Raw genomic sequence first — 15,646 nt, forward strand, 5'->3', positions numbered from 1 at the left:
ACCTCCAGGTCCCTCTCATCTAGTCAATCCTGCAGATCCTCATTTAAAAAAAACCCATCACGTAAAAATGATTTTTTTGCATAATTATGCAAACCCAGTAGTTGGACTATATTATCAGTGTTCTTTCATGGATCATTCCCATGCAGGGGGCCCCAGTAATATTAGGCATAAAACAGAATCTGCCTTTAAGAAACTGATATAACTAGCAGGCAATGGTCGAAGCACGAGCAAGAGAACATTAACTTTAGTATATTTAAAATACTGAGCATTTTTAGTTTTATTTTTTAGTTGTGTATGAGTCATAAATCCTCAATAAAGATTATGGAAAAGAAGACTCCAAAACAGGCCTATCTGTCAGGCGATGAAGTCATGAGTTCTGTTAATGCTTGCTTATGGTAGCGGCAAATTGTTTTGACACCAGTTTTATGGGCAATCAGCTAATGAGCATAAACTTAACATAATGTCTGCTGTTCCTTTCTAGTGCCACCAGCTTTTTATTCTGGTCCTGCTGGCCATAAAAACTCAGTAAAAAAAATATCCCAGTGGCGCCAATCTTGAATAATACAAAATGGGGTGGCATTTAGGTGTAGTCTTCTCTGTTTCTTCCACACATAAGTCATGGAGTCATGCTCTCACTGAGCTCTGAATATGCTTTCAGAAACATCAAAACAATGCTTAGGAACAAAGATTGTCAATGATGAACCAGCATAACTTTATTCAAAAGCCTATTGCAAAACTATATACCTGACGCTGGAACTGGCTCAAAATGCCATCCTAGAGGCATGAGAAAGAATGATGAAAAATAACCCAATACTCCTTTCTCAGGTCAGTAGCAGGCTATTGATCTGCAATATCCATCCCAAGACTATGTTATAAGCAAACGATTGATCCATAAGTCCATTTTACCGTCAGTGGCAGGTGGATGGACTACAACAGAAATATACATCCAAAGCTTGGAAAAGAGACTGTACTATAAGCAATTATTATCAATTTATATTCCTAGTGCTTAAAGTATCAAAATTAAATTATTGATGGTAATGACAGAAAATGAATTATAACACATTCCTGTGTTCATAGCTATAGAGTACCAGGCTATGCTTTGAATTCCACAGAAGGACAGGGCAATCAGATGAGAACGTAGCCACTGTGCTTAGATTTTAGTCCTGATCTAGACTTAAAAAAAAAAAAAAAAAGATTGAATAAGAACCAGAACGCTTACTTATTCAGAATATCAGTAATAGACTCCACATCAAAAAAATATCCTGCCAACTTCAAAGACTGAAACCTGAGGTGTGCATTTTAACTTATTTAAGCTGTAATCATTGATGATATTTTCTGTTTCTCGGAATCTTTTCATAGCATTAGATAAATGGGATGAGATCCATCACATAGGTGGGAGCTGAAGAAGCAAAACTCCCCAGGAGGGAAGAGGATTCACTAACCTGGTATTCCCTTTGTTAGTGGGGGCAGTAGCACTATAGCCCAGACTAAATTTACCTGCACGTTTTGCAACTTTGATCCATCCCCACTGACATTCTGTCTAGTCTGTCAGAGCCATTAGGGTTGAGAGCAGATGGGTTCTAGGTTTGTTCTCTGGGTGCTGCTCTCCCTTCTTGGCATTTGATTCCTCTCCACATCTTGCTTCAGTTCTCTCTTGTGTGTCCTGATTAACGCGCCTGTGCTTCTTTTACAGCGGCAGGATACCCTATAAGGATATGTACATATTAGTACGAGTGATTCCGCCTCCACTGGGCCTGGGAGAGAACTGCCCCTACAGGGTGGCGTGCAAGGTTTGGCACCCATCCCCAGCCACGAGCCGGCAGTGGGGACACCAGCATAACGTTCCCATCCCCTTCCTTCTGCTCCACTACTCCACCACGCAAGGGAACCCCGTGCTGCTTTCCTCTGAGTTTAAAGAGGCTGATCACTCCCACCATGCGCATGAGTCATTAGACTTTTGAAGTCATGAACGGGGGGGAGGAAGGGAATCCAGCAGTGAGCATACAACTGTGTCCCTTCCTCCTCAGTCCAAATGCATTAATCCACAGGTTTTCCCTAACTGGGGAGGGCAGCTGCTTGGCACATCAATGGCAGTGCTGGTCAGACTAAAACTAGCAGCACCTAACAGTTCTGAGAACGCAACAGGATCCCAGTGTTACCCAAGTTGCTAGGAGAGAATGCAGTTTAGAATTTAAACTAGGCCTTAAATAGTGGTTTAGAGAAAGGAAGATAAAGGGAGAGAGGGGAACACAAGACAGGTAGCACAGTGGCAGTTAGCATGAGATACTGGCACTGGTGATTTAATATGCTGCAATTCAAAATGTGATGATGAGTCACAAGTCTGGCAGATATACTGTACAAGTGTGTGCAGAGCACATGCACAATAATTTTGCATGGAAAGAGGTAATTACTATGTGTGCTTGTTCACAAATATGGAGGAAATTTGGCAAAAAGATGACAAGATGCCAGAGAAACTAGTGTAACCCATTCTGTTCTGTCACAACAAGTTGTGACCTGTCCCCTGTTGCTAACTATAATTGTATATCATAATTGGAAAGTCAAGTATGGGGAAAAGTGAAAGATAAAAGGAAACACTGCATAAAAGGAAAGGGAAAAATACAAGAGGCAAAAGATGCACCGAGATTGAATTGTGAAAAGTTGAAATAAAAAATTACCGTGCCAGTGATCTTCAACTCTGTATCTCATGAGCTATGAACTTGTCTGGTTTCAGGATATCTACAATAGACATTCATGGCATCTCCTTGCATCTGGGAACCAGATATTTATTTTGGTTATCCTGAAAACTAGATCTGTTTTTGGCTCACAAGGACTAGATTTGGGGACCACTCTATTATACTACGGAGTTTTCACTGCATTGTGTTGTGGTAGGGTTTGCGTTATGTGTTGTATTGCATCATAATATTTCTTGTTGTGACAGGCAAGGAATTCTTTATTACACTGCTACATTTAGTGACTTGGAAGATGACACAAATTGCTGGGAGAATTCAGTGTAATCCTTTCCTATCTATTCTGCTCAGACATCCCATACCAATCGTCAAATTTGTCCAAGCAAATAACTTCAGGTCCATTTGCTCTGTACCTCCTGTAGTTACAGGGTGTAGCTAGTCACATTTCTGGAGAGGCACATTTAGGAAGCATGAAAAGCTTTGGAAGTCAGTGAGCTGCAGGAAGTGTAGTATAATGAACCAATCAGAGAGGGAGCACTAAACCTGCTCAACCACTGCCTGCACAGAGAACCAAAAGGAGAAAGTCTGAGACTGTGGGATAGTTGCCTGACTCTTTAAACTCGGACCTGGCAAATCTCGCAGTCGCATGATGGCATAGAGCTCTGGGGGCGGGGGAGGGAGCGTGCATGCGGGGCTTTCTGATTTGTTTTCAATCTTGAGCATGCTTTGCACTAGTGCATGCTGTAGGTACCTCTTGCTCCACAGATCCAGGTGGAAGCAATTGGGCTATTCCTTTGAACTCTAGCCATGCCCATATCTTCTATGCAAGGCCCCATTTCCGCATTGCATAGATACCAAAGGGGATACACGACCATCCAAACATGGGTTATGAGAGATGGAGCTGCTGCATGACATGGAGGAGAAGGACGAGGCAGCAGCTAAAGCAAGTAAAGAGCTGGAAGGTAGCGAGGCACAAAACACTTGCCTCCATAGTCAAAGCGCCTTCGATAACCCATCGTTTGAGTGCCGTATATCCAGTTTATACCGCTGTCACGCAGCCCTGGGAACTGGAAAACCAGAGTGGAAAAGGAAGACATGAAAAACAGAAACCTAACAGGAAGATACAATCAAGAAGCGTAAAAACAGAAATCAGGGAAATGTAATGCCTGAATTGGCACAGGGTTTTCCGATATGTGCGGCAGCGATGATGGCAAGGTATAAACCTTCACAGGTATGGACAGCGAACAACTTGCATTGATTAATGGGTCTCCTGTTCTTTTCTGTTTGTGTTTTCTTTTTCTCTCCTGTTCTCTGTGTTTCGTTTTTGTTTGTTTGTTTTGCTCTCTTGGGTATGCCTTTTTTCTCTCCCACTGTTGTCTGCATTCTCTCCCTTCCTCTTCCTCCTCCTGCCTCCTGCCCCCTTTCCCCCTCCATGAGCAGTGGCCGCATCCATTACACTGAGATGTATGAAATGCTGACACTCATGTCACCGCCTCTAGGTCTCGGCAAGAGATGTCCATCCAAAGTGGCATATAAGGTAGACACCAATCCTTCATTCTAATGTGCCAGGAAACAGAGGAGGCTTGGGAGGAGAAAATAGGGCACAGGTTGGTGGCAGAGGCAAAGACAGTAAGGCTTTAAGGATGTTCCCTAATGTAATCACAATTTTAATGCTGCATTTCCCCCACTACTGCGCATTGATAGTCGTGAAAAGGATTAAGATCACCAAATGACCCAATGTCGCCATGCTTATTTTCAAGTTCTAAAGCATCAAAGGAGGCCATTGGCAAAAAGAACAAAATGCAAACAAAACCGTATTGGTAACACCATCTGCTTTCGAAAAAGGTAAAAGCAAAAATAAATCCTCGGCACACCACATATCATAACATTTGCTTTAATTTGGCTATCAGTAGAATAGTAACGCATGCAAATTCAAACAGTCCCATGTGCCCCAGCATTCTGCAACATATAGAATATTTCGTTATTTTTTTTCAGAGGGTAATTTTGTGACAACTGGCATAACTTGTATCTTGTCAAATCACATGTAATTTTCATAAAGAACTTGTGCGCATAAGTCGTCTTGAAAATTATCTTAACTAACACGCAGAAACTAACTTGCCCAAAATTACAACTGCTTTTTGCAGCACATTCATTGTGCGGGTTAATTTTATGGGTATACTTCTAAAAATAAAAACGTATGCATGTCAATCCCAATTCTGCCCTCCCAGAAATCCTTTTTGTGCACATAAGTGTGCATGAAATTGGGTTATGTACATCCATCTGTGTACACAAACCCTGATAGAGGGTGATTTTATAACAGCCCGCACGTACTAAGTGCCCAGGGACTTCCCAGGTATGCACATATCCCTGCGCTGCATAGGTATAACATTTACGCTTCCTTTAGAGCAGGGATAAAGGTCATGCGTACTTCTTGAAAATGTAAAGTACGTGCGGAAACGGTTTTTCCCACCCTCACTCTGCATGTACTCTGACTCGTTATAGCCCCTGGGGTGATTTTGAAAAAGCCCATTTACACATCTAAAACTGCATCTTGTGCGCATAAATGCTTTTGAAAATTCCCCCTAATGTAGGAATCTTCCTAAACAGCTCCAGAGTTCCATGCTGACAATCGAATAAGAAAGGGAACATAAGATTGCAGGAGAATTAAAGGAGGCGGACAGAGAAATGAGTGGGAAATGATTATGAATGTACTGAAGTTCATATTGAAATAGGGCTTTTCCCATTCTGTGGCTATGGGAAAAAAAAGTCTTTACTGAATAAGGCCCATCAGCTCAGTTACACATACACTTTTCTGCTCCGCAAAAATGTAGAGCTAGCCCATCTTATCTCTTACATAACCTGGTGATCATAAAGAAGTCAATCTTCAAAGCCAGTCACAGGATAAATTGCAATGTACGGGTGTTACTTGGCTGTTTTAAAATTGCCTTCCCTCAAACTGCCTAAAGCAGCGCTGGTTTCTTTGCCCATAATGTGCATGCTTTTATAGCCACAGGTAAGGGAGGCATTCCCAGAGTGTGTGGTGGGGGGGGGATCAGAAAATAATCCATGTAGATTATATTTTCTAGTCTATGCACATTTATTTTCCAAAGCAAATGTACCTACAGAAAAAAGTGCAAATGTCCAAGCACTTTTCCAAGTGAAAATCTGTGTGACTCAGTGTCCACAGATAAAAAGTACCTGTGGACTTTATTCTAGAGTGGACAGTCTGGATATTGCCCCCAAATTATCAGTCTAAAGGAAGGTATTTTCTTTGGGTGGGGGGGGGGGGGGAGTTCAGAAATTGAAGTTTATATACTTGTTTAGACAAGAACACCCTTGCAATTATAAATGTAAAAAAGAAAATGTGAAATGCTCAAAGCAACAGAACATAAAGAGCAGAGCGATCAGCATCATTGCACTCTGCCCTATGTGGAAAATCCTTCAGCAGCAGGGAACATCTTTAATGTACTGCGCAAATAGCTAACATGTTGCAGATTTCTGTGGAAATCCTTGGGCAATTCGGTGCGGAGCAAAGGCGTTTTCTATGAGTGTTTGAAGAATGCTACAGAATTTGGAGCCTTGTAAGTGGTCCGCACTGCAGGTGCTAGGGTGGTTGTTTCTCTGTTATAGTGAATGCAGTAGGGTGGTTTGCTGGTGCTTGGTTTTTGAATCCCCCCTGTGCCATGTGGAAAAGGGAACTCATGGATAGCCAACTCTAATGTGAAGCAGCGAAAGCCTAAGACAGCTACATAGTGTGAGAAAGAGGAGACCTTTTAACCAGCCTTCATCCTGAGTAGGATAGAGAAGACTTCTGAGACAACCCCACAAAAATACCTTCAACCCCTCCCACACAAATACACAGAGAGCATGCAACCTAGAAAATGTTGGGACAATACCTTGCCCACTGGAAGAGACCTGTATGCCAGGACAATCCTCTCTCCTTAGGAGTCCAAAGTCAATCCTGTCTCTGTGAATCCAGGGAGCTCCAGTGCTTCCCTCTTACCTTCTCAGACTAGATCCAGCTTCATCACATTGCTTTTGGAATGGGTATTATAATATATTGTGCCTCATCAAGAATGTGCCACCAACATAGCCTTAACTTTCCCAGCTCTGATTGTTCTGACCAGTATGGTACTGGTCCATAATGTGCGTGCTTTTAGCCACAGGTAATTACATATGTAATCACATGAAATGTTGGTGCGCATGCAGATCTAAAGTCGATATCCACCTGTGCATAGGATTTGGAACCTGTCCCTCAGTATATTTCTTTATTGATTATATGCACTCTAGTTTCCACATTTTTGTCACCTGGAGGATGTTTAGCATCAAGAAAGATGAGTATTAAGATAAAAGTGCTCTCTACCGCCTCTCATCTCATTACTATGTATTTACTATTAATGCTTAGTTACAGGGCGCAAACATGTAAATATTCTTTGCTTATACTGTGACTATTGGCCATTTCATTGCATGGTGAGCCACTTTCAGTGACATGCTAATTAAATTTGTGAGTCCCAGACCAAATTGTGACGATAGTGCTCCTCACATTCTGGCATGTATGACAATGGATATTTAGGGAGCTAAAAGCATTCTTTCAGTTTGCAGAATACCAGTTAAGATTTGTGTTAAAGAACAGTTTCATTGCTATGCTTCAAAAGAGATTAAGAAATTTAACAAGGTGCAGCTTTTAGAAAGCAAACGAATTGAAATTGAGGAAAAGTTGTACTTTTGAGTAAGGCTTTTCCTACCTGAAGGAGGCAATATTTTGATTTCTTTGGTGAGTTATTTAAGAAATACGGAAGCACTATGGAACATCATCTTATAATTAAGAAGAAGAAATGCCATCGTAGCTTTAGAAAAAGATCCAGTACCACAGTGTCAATAAAACTGCAGTATTTTCCCAATTAGAGCAAACCCTAGGGACATCAGTATTTGCATTAATGGATGATTTTCAACATTAGTAAGATATCTCTGGAAAATGGGAAGGCTGAACTTGATAAAGGTGAATTTTCTTTCAACCTGAAGTCCTTATAATCATAGTGTGCTGCTTTCAGGGTAAACAGCCAGAGATCCCAGTACTGGCACTGTGATTTCTTTGCTTAAGTAAAAACAGCACCCGATGCAGTAAAAGAGCAGCTCTACAGTGAGAATTATAAACACAGGTGAATTCCAGGAAAGACCAAATGTAATACATCTATTGATTCAATATTCATTAGAAGAAATGGCCTGAATAGTTTTGTCTTCCACTGAGCCGCACTTCTTGGAATCATTTCCTGGGTGCTGCTGTTTGTTTTTTGTTCTGGTTCTATGGTGGGCCCTGTATCATGTCAGCGATGTGTATAGTACATATGCAAGGCTAGTTCTGTAGTCCATTCTGTAATTCAGGTGTCTTCCTAGTGGCAGATTACTTCAATGATGTGTCATTTGCAGTCACAGGAAATTTCCTCAGCTATGTTTCTGTTTTGTAACTGGAGTGCTGCACTAGGCTATTGCTATATTCTTCAGGTAGAAAGTAGAGTTATTGTATCATCCGTGGAACAATGGAGCTATGATTAGATCTCGCGAGCAACTGTAGAAGGAAAGAGTTCTCATTGTACATGGGATTTGTGTCCTGTAAAATTCTGAAATTGAAGGAGGGTCTCTTAGAAGTCAACCCTACAAAAAGCAGGGTCCAAGCCATACACAGAATGGGGACTGTGTTTTCTTCTTTAGATCAAACACTTTTATTTGGGATTACCGCTGTCTGTGTAATACCATAAGCACTCAAAACTCAGGGAGTGGAATGGGGAATCTGGAGTAAAAGTGACTGTCTGCTTTCAGTCCATCCCTCCTTGGGGAATGGAGTCAAGCTTTTCCCGCTCTCCCTACTTCCTTTGGTCTTACGCTTCTCTCTCTCCACCTGCCCCCTGGCAGAACACGGAGCTCTGCATGCGCTTCCATTGCCCTGGCAAACTCATCTCTTACAACTCAAAAAGGGGGCTCGAGACCACAGATACGTTTATGGACATAGCCATAGAAGAGGAAATTCTGAGCAGCCGTGGGGTGATAGAGTAAAAGAGCTGCCGTTATCCTGCAAATTCTTCCAGCCACAATTCTCAATCATACATGCTGAAATTCCTTGTCATATTTTAATTGGATGCCTCCATTATTTTCATGTTGAGATGCAGGAAGGCAGCAAGCAAGTAGTGGGGTAGGGAGGAGAGGGGAAAAGGGTTAGGAGTCCTTGCCCTACTTTTTGTTTGTGGTGTAAACATTGTGTGTTTGTGTGCACTTCTTTTTTTTTTTTTTTTTTTGCCTTGTCGATGTGTTTCGATATTTTTTGCACCCAATGTTTTTTGTGCAGAGGTTGGTTCTGATGAACATGCCTGTGGCTGAGGACATGACGGTCCATTTTACCTCTACTCTGATGGCACTAATTAGGACAGCTCTGGACATCAAAATTGCCAAAGGTACAGTAACCGCAACAAGGCGGAGTTGTGAGCCTTAAAAGATAAAGACCAGGGTTAGGTTTCAAGTTCAGATTGAGATCTTCACTATGATTAGTTTTCAGTGGATAATTTCTGTATTTGGGGGGGGGGGGTGTCACAGTTGTAGGCCTCTTGCTCGGGAGAGGTCAGAAGCTGGAATAGCAAGGAGGGCATCAAGTCAGTATTGAGTTCTATTAAGAGAGCTGTAAGTGCTACAGGTCAGGGTTTAACTGCATCTGCATTAGCCGTTCCGTGAGGGGTTTTAGAAATAGAATTGCAGGGTATATTGAAAGCCAAGATTAGAATGTCTGGATGAGCTATGGGGGAAGCATGTGCAGCTCTCACATTAAGCCTAGCTAGCTGATTAACTGTGCCAATGCCATGATTTGCATATACATCTTATCCTGGTAACAAATTAACAATGTCATGTTAACAAACTTGATTACATTTGGGCTAAGGCAGAACTTCTGACATGTCCTCTCTGATTTGGCATTGAAAGAGATTTTGGAGATTTGTCAATACGATTTGGATGTGAACATAAATCTTGGATGTATTTTCCCCAAGCTATCGGATCTTCCACCTAGCTTTCCTTGAGTTTCTTCACTCTCTTCCAGGGGGTGCAGACCGACAGCAGCTGGACTCAGAACTTCAGAAGGACATCTTAGCCATTTGGCCTCACCTTTCTCAGAAGATGCTGGACTTGCTTGTGCCAATGCCTAGAGGTAAGACGTTTGCCCATTTATATTCCTATTCCTGTCTACACAACACACGCTGCCCATTGAGAAAAACAACATAATGGGACAGTTCAGATCCTTTACTAAGCATTCTTCCCGTAGACACAGGATGGAAGAAAAAAATAAAGAGATTTATTGAGCAAAGCACAGCAAACAAACAAAACCTGTTAAAGAAGCACTTGAATGTGGATATGGTCTGTAAGGCCCCTTTGCCTAATGGCTAAATAAAATCCATTGCTGTAAACCAGTGAAATGTTACGATCCTGTCACTCCTACCATGGACAGAAAGGAGGTCTACTCGAATCCCTGAGAAAAGTCCAGAGATTTCTCCAAGAGTAAGCGGAAGGTTTGGTATGTGCTTTGAGCTGTCAGAATGCCAGAAGAGTCTGGAGGCTTGGTGAAGATGCAACATGACACTCTTCTTTGTGGAGGACCCCATATAACCCTCTTCTCTGTGGAGGACCCCATAACCCTCTCCTCTGTGGTGGACCCCATAATCCTCTCCTCTGTGGTGGACCCTCTTACCTGTTGCAGCCCTCGGCAACAGGGCTGGCAATGGGAGAGGCTTCCTGTAATCCAGTGGACCAGTCTTACTAGAATCTTGAACTACACTTCCATGGATCTGTAGGTAGATACTATCTGGTCTTTGGTGTCTGTCATCAGCTCATAATCATGATCCAATGGAATGGGGAGACAAACCCCATGTTTTGGCATCACGGTCAGATCCTGATAGAATCTTTTCTGCTCTAAACAAAAGGATATTGCCTGTGTCCTGGGATCTGCTGCCCATAACTAATGAAGGATGAGGGGGAGCGGAGAAGATAACTACTGAATACTGGTTGGCATACTGACTGTAAAGAGATTATCTTTTCTAAATCTGCCATAAATATCTACAAAACCTACTTCAGAAAAATAAATTGTAGGCCAGTTCTGTGTGGCACACTGTTTGTGCAAAAGGGTTAAATATTAGTGCTTCTACCCTCTGGAAATTCAGTTTCAATATCTCCATGATCTACTATTGAAATGCAATCTTGTGCCTGGACTTTTTACCTAGAGATAGCACTTTCAACAGATAGAGCAGAGTTAGGAAGAAGGTGAGATGAAAAAGATGAACTAACAGCAGCCAGAATGCATCCAGTAGTGGGATGCGCAATGTCTTCACTGAATTCAGAAACAACACAGGTTTTTGTAGTATGTGGAGCTCAATGCTGTGACTCTGAACCTCTCTTTTAACACCTGGGTGTTCTGACCTCATGCTGAATATGTGCATAGAATGTTTTTTTAATTAGGCAGGACAAGCTGGCGATATATTCTTGCCTGTATGCCCAAGCCTAAAGGAGCGTTCCCCACCCCCATCATTAGTCAGATTAGGTCATTTTTATTATAGCTTCATAGCCTTACACGTTTGGTTTGATAGTTGGCTAACAAAAAAGGATTCTAATGCCGATTGCTGGTACAAGGTTGAAGAGCAGATGGAAATTCTCTAGGCATGCTTTATTATAAAGCCATGCTTCTGTGTTTTTCCTGGCCAACAAAAAAAGAAATGCCCTCATTGTGCATTAGTACTCTGATACTGGAGAAAGACCTAAATATAAAAACAATTGAGCCACATTTTTTCTATATCAGCCCTCATCTCCCTATACCTACCTCATTGCGCTGAAGTACTTCTAGATCCTGTAGTTAATCTGTTTATTTAGTGATTACAATATATTTTGTTCCATCCCTTCTATTGCTATCCCATCATCACTTGGCAGGGTCGTAACTTCAGCTCTAGTAAAATCTGCCTTCTAATAAGCTGGTTAACGTCTTGGGTTAGCAACAGCAGCGTGGCCATGCTATGCACAACACTCCTGATCTTCAGGACTAACAGGCTCCGACAGATGGCTGGACCCCAAAAAGGTGAAGGGATAATGGGGAAGGAGAGATGGTCGCTTGCTGCAGGGATAACATCTTAGTCAACAGAGGTCCTTGTTTTGCAAAAAGAATCAGGAGGGCTTGGGGACTGGAGCGTGATGGGAGATGGAGGGAAGGAAGAAAGAGAATGCCAGCCGAGAGCTGACTGGAATTTGTCATGCATGTGCCAGGAATAAATAAATAAAAAAAAGTTGCATCTAAAGCATCCCAGATCATTGGGGCTTCTCTAAGAACAAGCATCCAGATGCAGTGGGTGATGCAAGCTGAATCAGAAAAACTTCTAAGTTGTGTCATTCTCTTACCGTTCATTCTGCTATAGGTGGCATGGCAGCCATTGGGAGCGAATGCCTCCTTTCTTTTTTTGCTGCCTAATACTGAGAAGCCACACTGGCCTCCATTCTCTTCATTCCTCTCCAAAACCTTCTGCATCTTCCTTCTATTTTTTTCCATCTAGTATTTTGTTATTTTTGAGCAGATAAAGATAGAAAGCCCTTATTTTTTTGACAGAATTTACATGTCAGTTGTTGCGCGGAATTTTCTCAATCCCAAAGTGCATTGAAAATATCAACCAGATGTTTTCCATTTAATTTCTACAACTTTCTTTTGATTTAAAATTTATTTATTGTGAGTGAAAATTATGTTCTGTCTTGCAGTGTTTCCTTTTTTTGTGTGTGTGGGGGGGGAGGGGTTTGAAGGGGAGATTGTGGATGATCTGGCATCAAAGCAGACTGGAAGCTTCAACTCCTGTTCCTGGTGCACATAGGAAACCTTCTAGAAAGTTGTGGAGTCGTCTGCTATAGGTGTCGATGAGCAAACCACAATATGTCTGAATGTGAGATCTATTCAAGGATGTTGCTTGTCTATAAGGACATCATGTCTTACCTACTTGAGAAGAATAAGTTGGCTCCATTTTGGCTCAGAAGACTAAAGAAGAAATCTTCCTGGCCTGAGGAATATCTGCAGATGGTTGGGCTCTATCCAAGCAGTGGCTTTGATGCCTCAGTAGTAATATGGTAGATAAACCCCGAAATGCTACAGCTGAGATTTATCCAATTTGGGTAGGTGCACATCTGAAATCCCTTAGGCAACCCAGCACCTACTTCCTCTCCCTCATGTCTTTTATCTGTTTCCTCAACCCTTTCCCTACCCCTGTCCACATCATGCAAGCGCAGAGCCAGGAGTGAGGCATCTTCCCACTTCAAAGGGCTCGGAGTGTTTGATGCACAAGTCTAGAAGATGCAAGAGTGCATTGACAGATTAGTGCTCATCTTCTTCTTCGACATATAACTTGATAGGCAAGTTGTATATTACCCTTTTTTTTTTTATAGTTTATTGAATTTCACAAATATGACAAGACAAATCTTGCAAGGAAAATTTGAAAAGGCATAGGAAATACATAAACAAAGAAGTAAAAATAAGATCAGTAATTATACTAAAAGTACCTATTTCAAGTCAAGTCCTCAATCTGGGAGGAGCCCTTACACAATTTCAAGAAAAAATATATTAAATATTAAACATTAAGCAAAAGGCGGTGTAACTAACGTGGGCTATTAATATAGGGACTCTAGCGCTGAGATGACGGGTCCTTAAGTTGGCGAAGAAGAAGAATTATTAACAGGAAGCTTATTTGCAAATATATTACCCATTTTATGTATGCTGTCACAATGGCTATAACTCCATCTAAAGGTTACAGAGTTTGGAAGAAGCGCCTCCAGCTCAGCACGTAACAGGTCACATGCCCCATCAGGGTAACTGTACTGAAATGTGATCTTCCAAAAACCTTATCTAATGGGCAGTTGCAAGACTAACTTTAATCCCTCAAAAAAGATCAGCAAAGGTAGCGCATAGCAACCCATGACCATGAAAGCTGCTGCTTCGTAAAGGAGGGAGAAGAATCCTCCAGATGTACCCCATTTCCTCTGGGGAGCAGCTCTGAATTCCCATCATGAGGGGTGTGTGTGTGTGTGTGTGTGGCTCTGCTGGTTTGTTTTACACGCTTCTTTCCTGTTGTAGCATCAGACCTGACAGTCGGCAAGATCTATGCTGCCATGATGATTATGGATTACTATAAGCTAAGCAAAGCAAAGAAGCTGAGGCAGCAGCTGGAGGAACAGGTGAGGAGCTGTCAGAGGCTGGTGGGCCCTGGCATATGTGTGTGTGTGTGTGTTATAGTGACTGCATGCTAAGGAGAGCCTCAAATACTCAGCAATGTGAGTGCATACTGCTGACATTACAGTACTAGGCAGACATTTTCATACTTTACAAATGGTAAAATAATCCTGACATGATCTATAAAGTAAATAAAACCAGTAAACCAAAGCTTTTTTTTTTTTTTATTGCTCAATGTTTTTGGGGGAGTTTGTTTGTTTACTGCATTAAAACCTGCTAAGACCTGCTTTTTTCATAGAGTCAGGCCAGGAACACAATAGGTGATTTGATCAGTTTATTAGAAGGTGGGTGATTTTATCACCTTTTGCTCGGATGTATGTGGATTTATCTTTACAAGGCTGCATCCACTGCCTGCATTGCATTTCAAAGCCAAACTTTGAAATGTTCTCTTCTTTAGGTTTATTTGTATTTCTTGTTTAAGTTCTGAAAAATATTGTATGGTACTTTTTATTTTTTAAATGGGAAGGATGTCATCTCTTTCTGGATTTTTGCTGCGGCTTTCTCCCTGAAATGAACAAGAATGCCTACACCACTCTCTGTGCTCACACTGTAGCGGGTATTTGGGGAGCCCTTGTGCTGACAGCATGCAGGAATCCAGAGGAAACCTGAAGACACGTTTTAGTTTGTAAATGAATTAAATGACCTATTTTTGGAACCAGCCCCATGGTTCATCCACAGTGCCCTTCGCTATGAGACAGAAGACCCAGTATTGAGCATCCTTTCTGTCACAGGGGGTAGGATTTAGGAATATTATGAAATAAATAATGCACAAGAGGCAGGAATGTATTTTTGGTGGAATAGAAGTTTTTGGTCTCCAGAAAGAAAAAATTAAAAAAGAAAGACATTGCTGGCAGTCTAACCATAGTAATTCACCTGTCGACAGGTTGAAAGACTGCTCGTTATTTTGGATTTGATATATATTGAACGCTTTTCACTTCATTGCCGGCATCACATAGCATCGCTATGTGAATTAGAGAAAACCCATTTGTTTTGGTGTGAAATCATCAACGCTGATTATCAATGCGATATCTTCTACTGACTATTTCAAGTCCTGGTTGAATGAAATTTGCCCCTGAGGCAGCTCTGTGCAAGGGAGCGAAACTCGGCCAGAGTCGGGCGTTTTAATAAAGGGCTTGTTTTTATCCGATTCCTATTGTCGTCACTGTTACACAGCTCACTGGATCGGCTACCGCTTTGTTTTTTGAGTCTAACCATAGTAACATAGAAATTAAAATAGCCTATCCAGTCTGCCCAGCAAGGTCTTTAGGACTATACCTCCTGCTCTGTGTTGGTTACTCCATGCCTTCTGTTTAGAGTGACAGCTGCAGCTCAGTGTGGGTAACCCTGTGCCTTTCCTGGAAGCATAATAAATCATTTCAATGGTGTTTTGGGTTGAACTGCTGTTTTATGCGTTATGCCCCAGTATTTTGTTTCCATCTTTGCTAAAAAGGGATCCTCTCTGTTTATCCCATTTTTTTTCTTGAATTTTGCTACCGTCTCTTGTCTTTACTACTTTCTCCGGGAGGGCATTCCATTTCTGTGAAGAAATATTCTCTGATTATGTTCCTGAGTCTACCTCTTTGTAGCTTCAATCTGTGACCCCTAGTTCTACAGTTTCCTTTCCAATGGAAAAGGTTTGATTGTGTGTTAAGGTTTAGATGCATTTAGCACATGCAGT

General features: G+C 41.7%; 1 protein-coding gene across 10 annotated transcripts in view; it reads left to right on the forward strand.

Moving 5' to 3' along the window:
- The window catches only part of CACNA1E (calcium voltage-gated channel subunit alpha1 E), a 735,423-nt gene that overhangs the window by 701,736 nt on the left and 18,041 nt on the right, over positions 1 to 15,646 (forward strand). For 5 of the 10 annotated variants that reach the window (XR_003858904.1, XM_029617785.1, XM_029617787.1 and 2 more), the window contains exons 40-43: positions 1,694 to 1,790; positions 9,028 to 9,133; positions 9,766 to 9,873; positions 13,813 to 13,913. Coding sequence is in view for 8 of the 10 variants with exons in the window: in XM_029617785.1 (XP_029473645.1) it covers positions 1,694 to 1,790; positions 9,028 to 9,133; positions 9,766 to 9,873; positions 13,813 to 13,913 (412 nt within the window). In the remaining 2 variants the exon portion in view is untranslated. Of the gene's footprint in view, positions 1 to 1,693; positions 4,225 to 9,027; positions 9,134 to 9,765; positions 9,874 to 13,812; positions 13,914 to 15,646 lie in introns of those variants that run through there. The other 5 variants (XM_029617783.1, XM_029617786.1, XM_029617784.1 and 2 more) reach the window with 3 other exon arrangements.

Source organism: Rhinatrema bivittatum, chromosome 10 (genome assembly GCF_901001135.1).
Source record: "Rhinatrema bivittatum chromosome 10, aRhiBiv1.1, whole genome shotgun sequence".
Classification (NCBI taxonomy): domain Eukaryota; kingdom Metazoa; phylum Chordata; class Amphibia; order Gymnophiona; family Rhinatrematidae; genus Rhinatrema; species Rhinatrema bivittatum.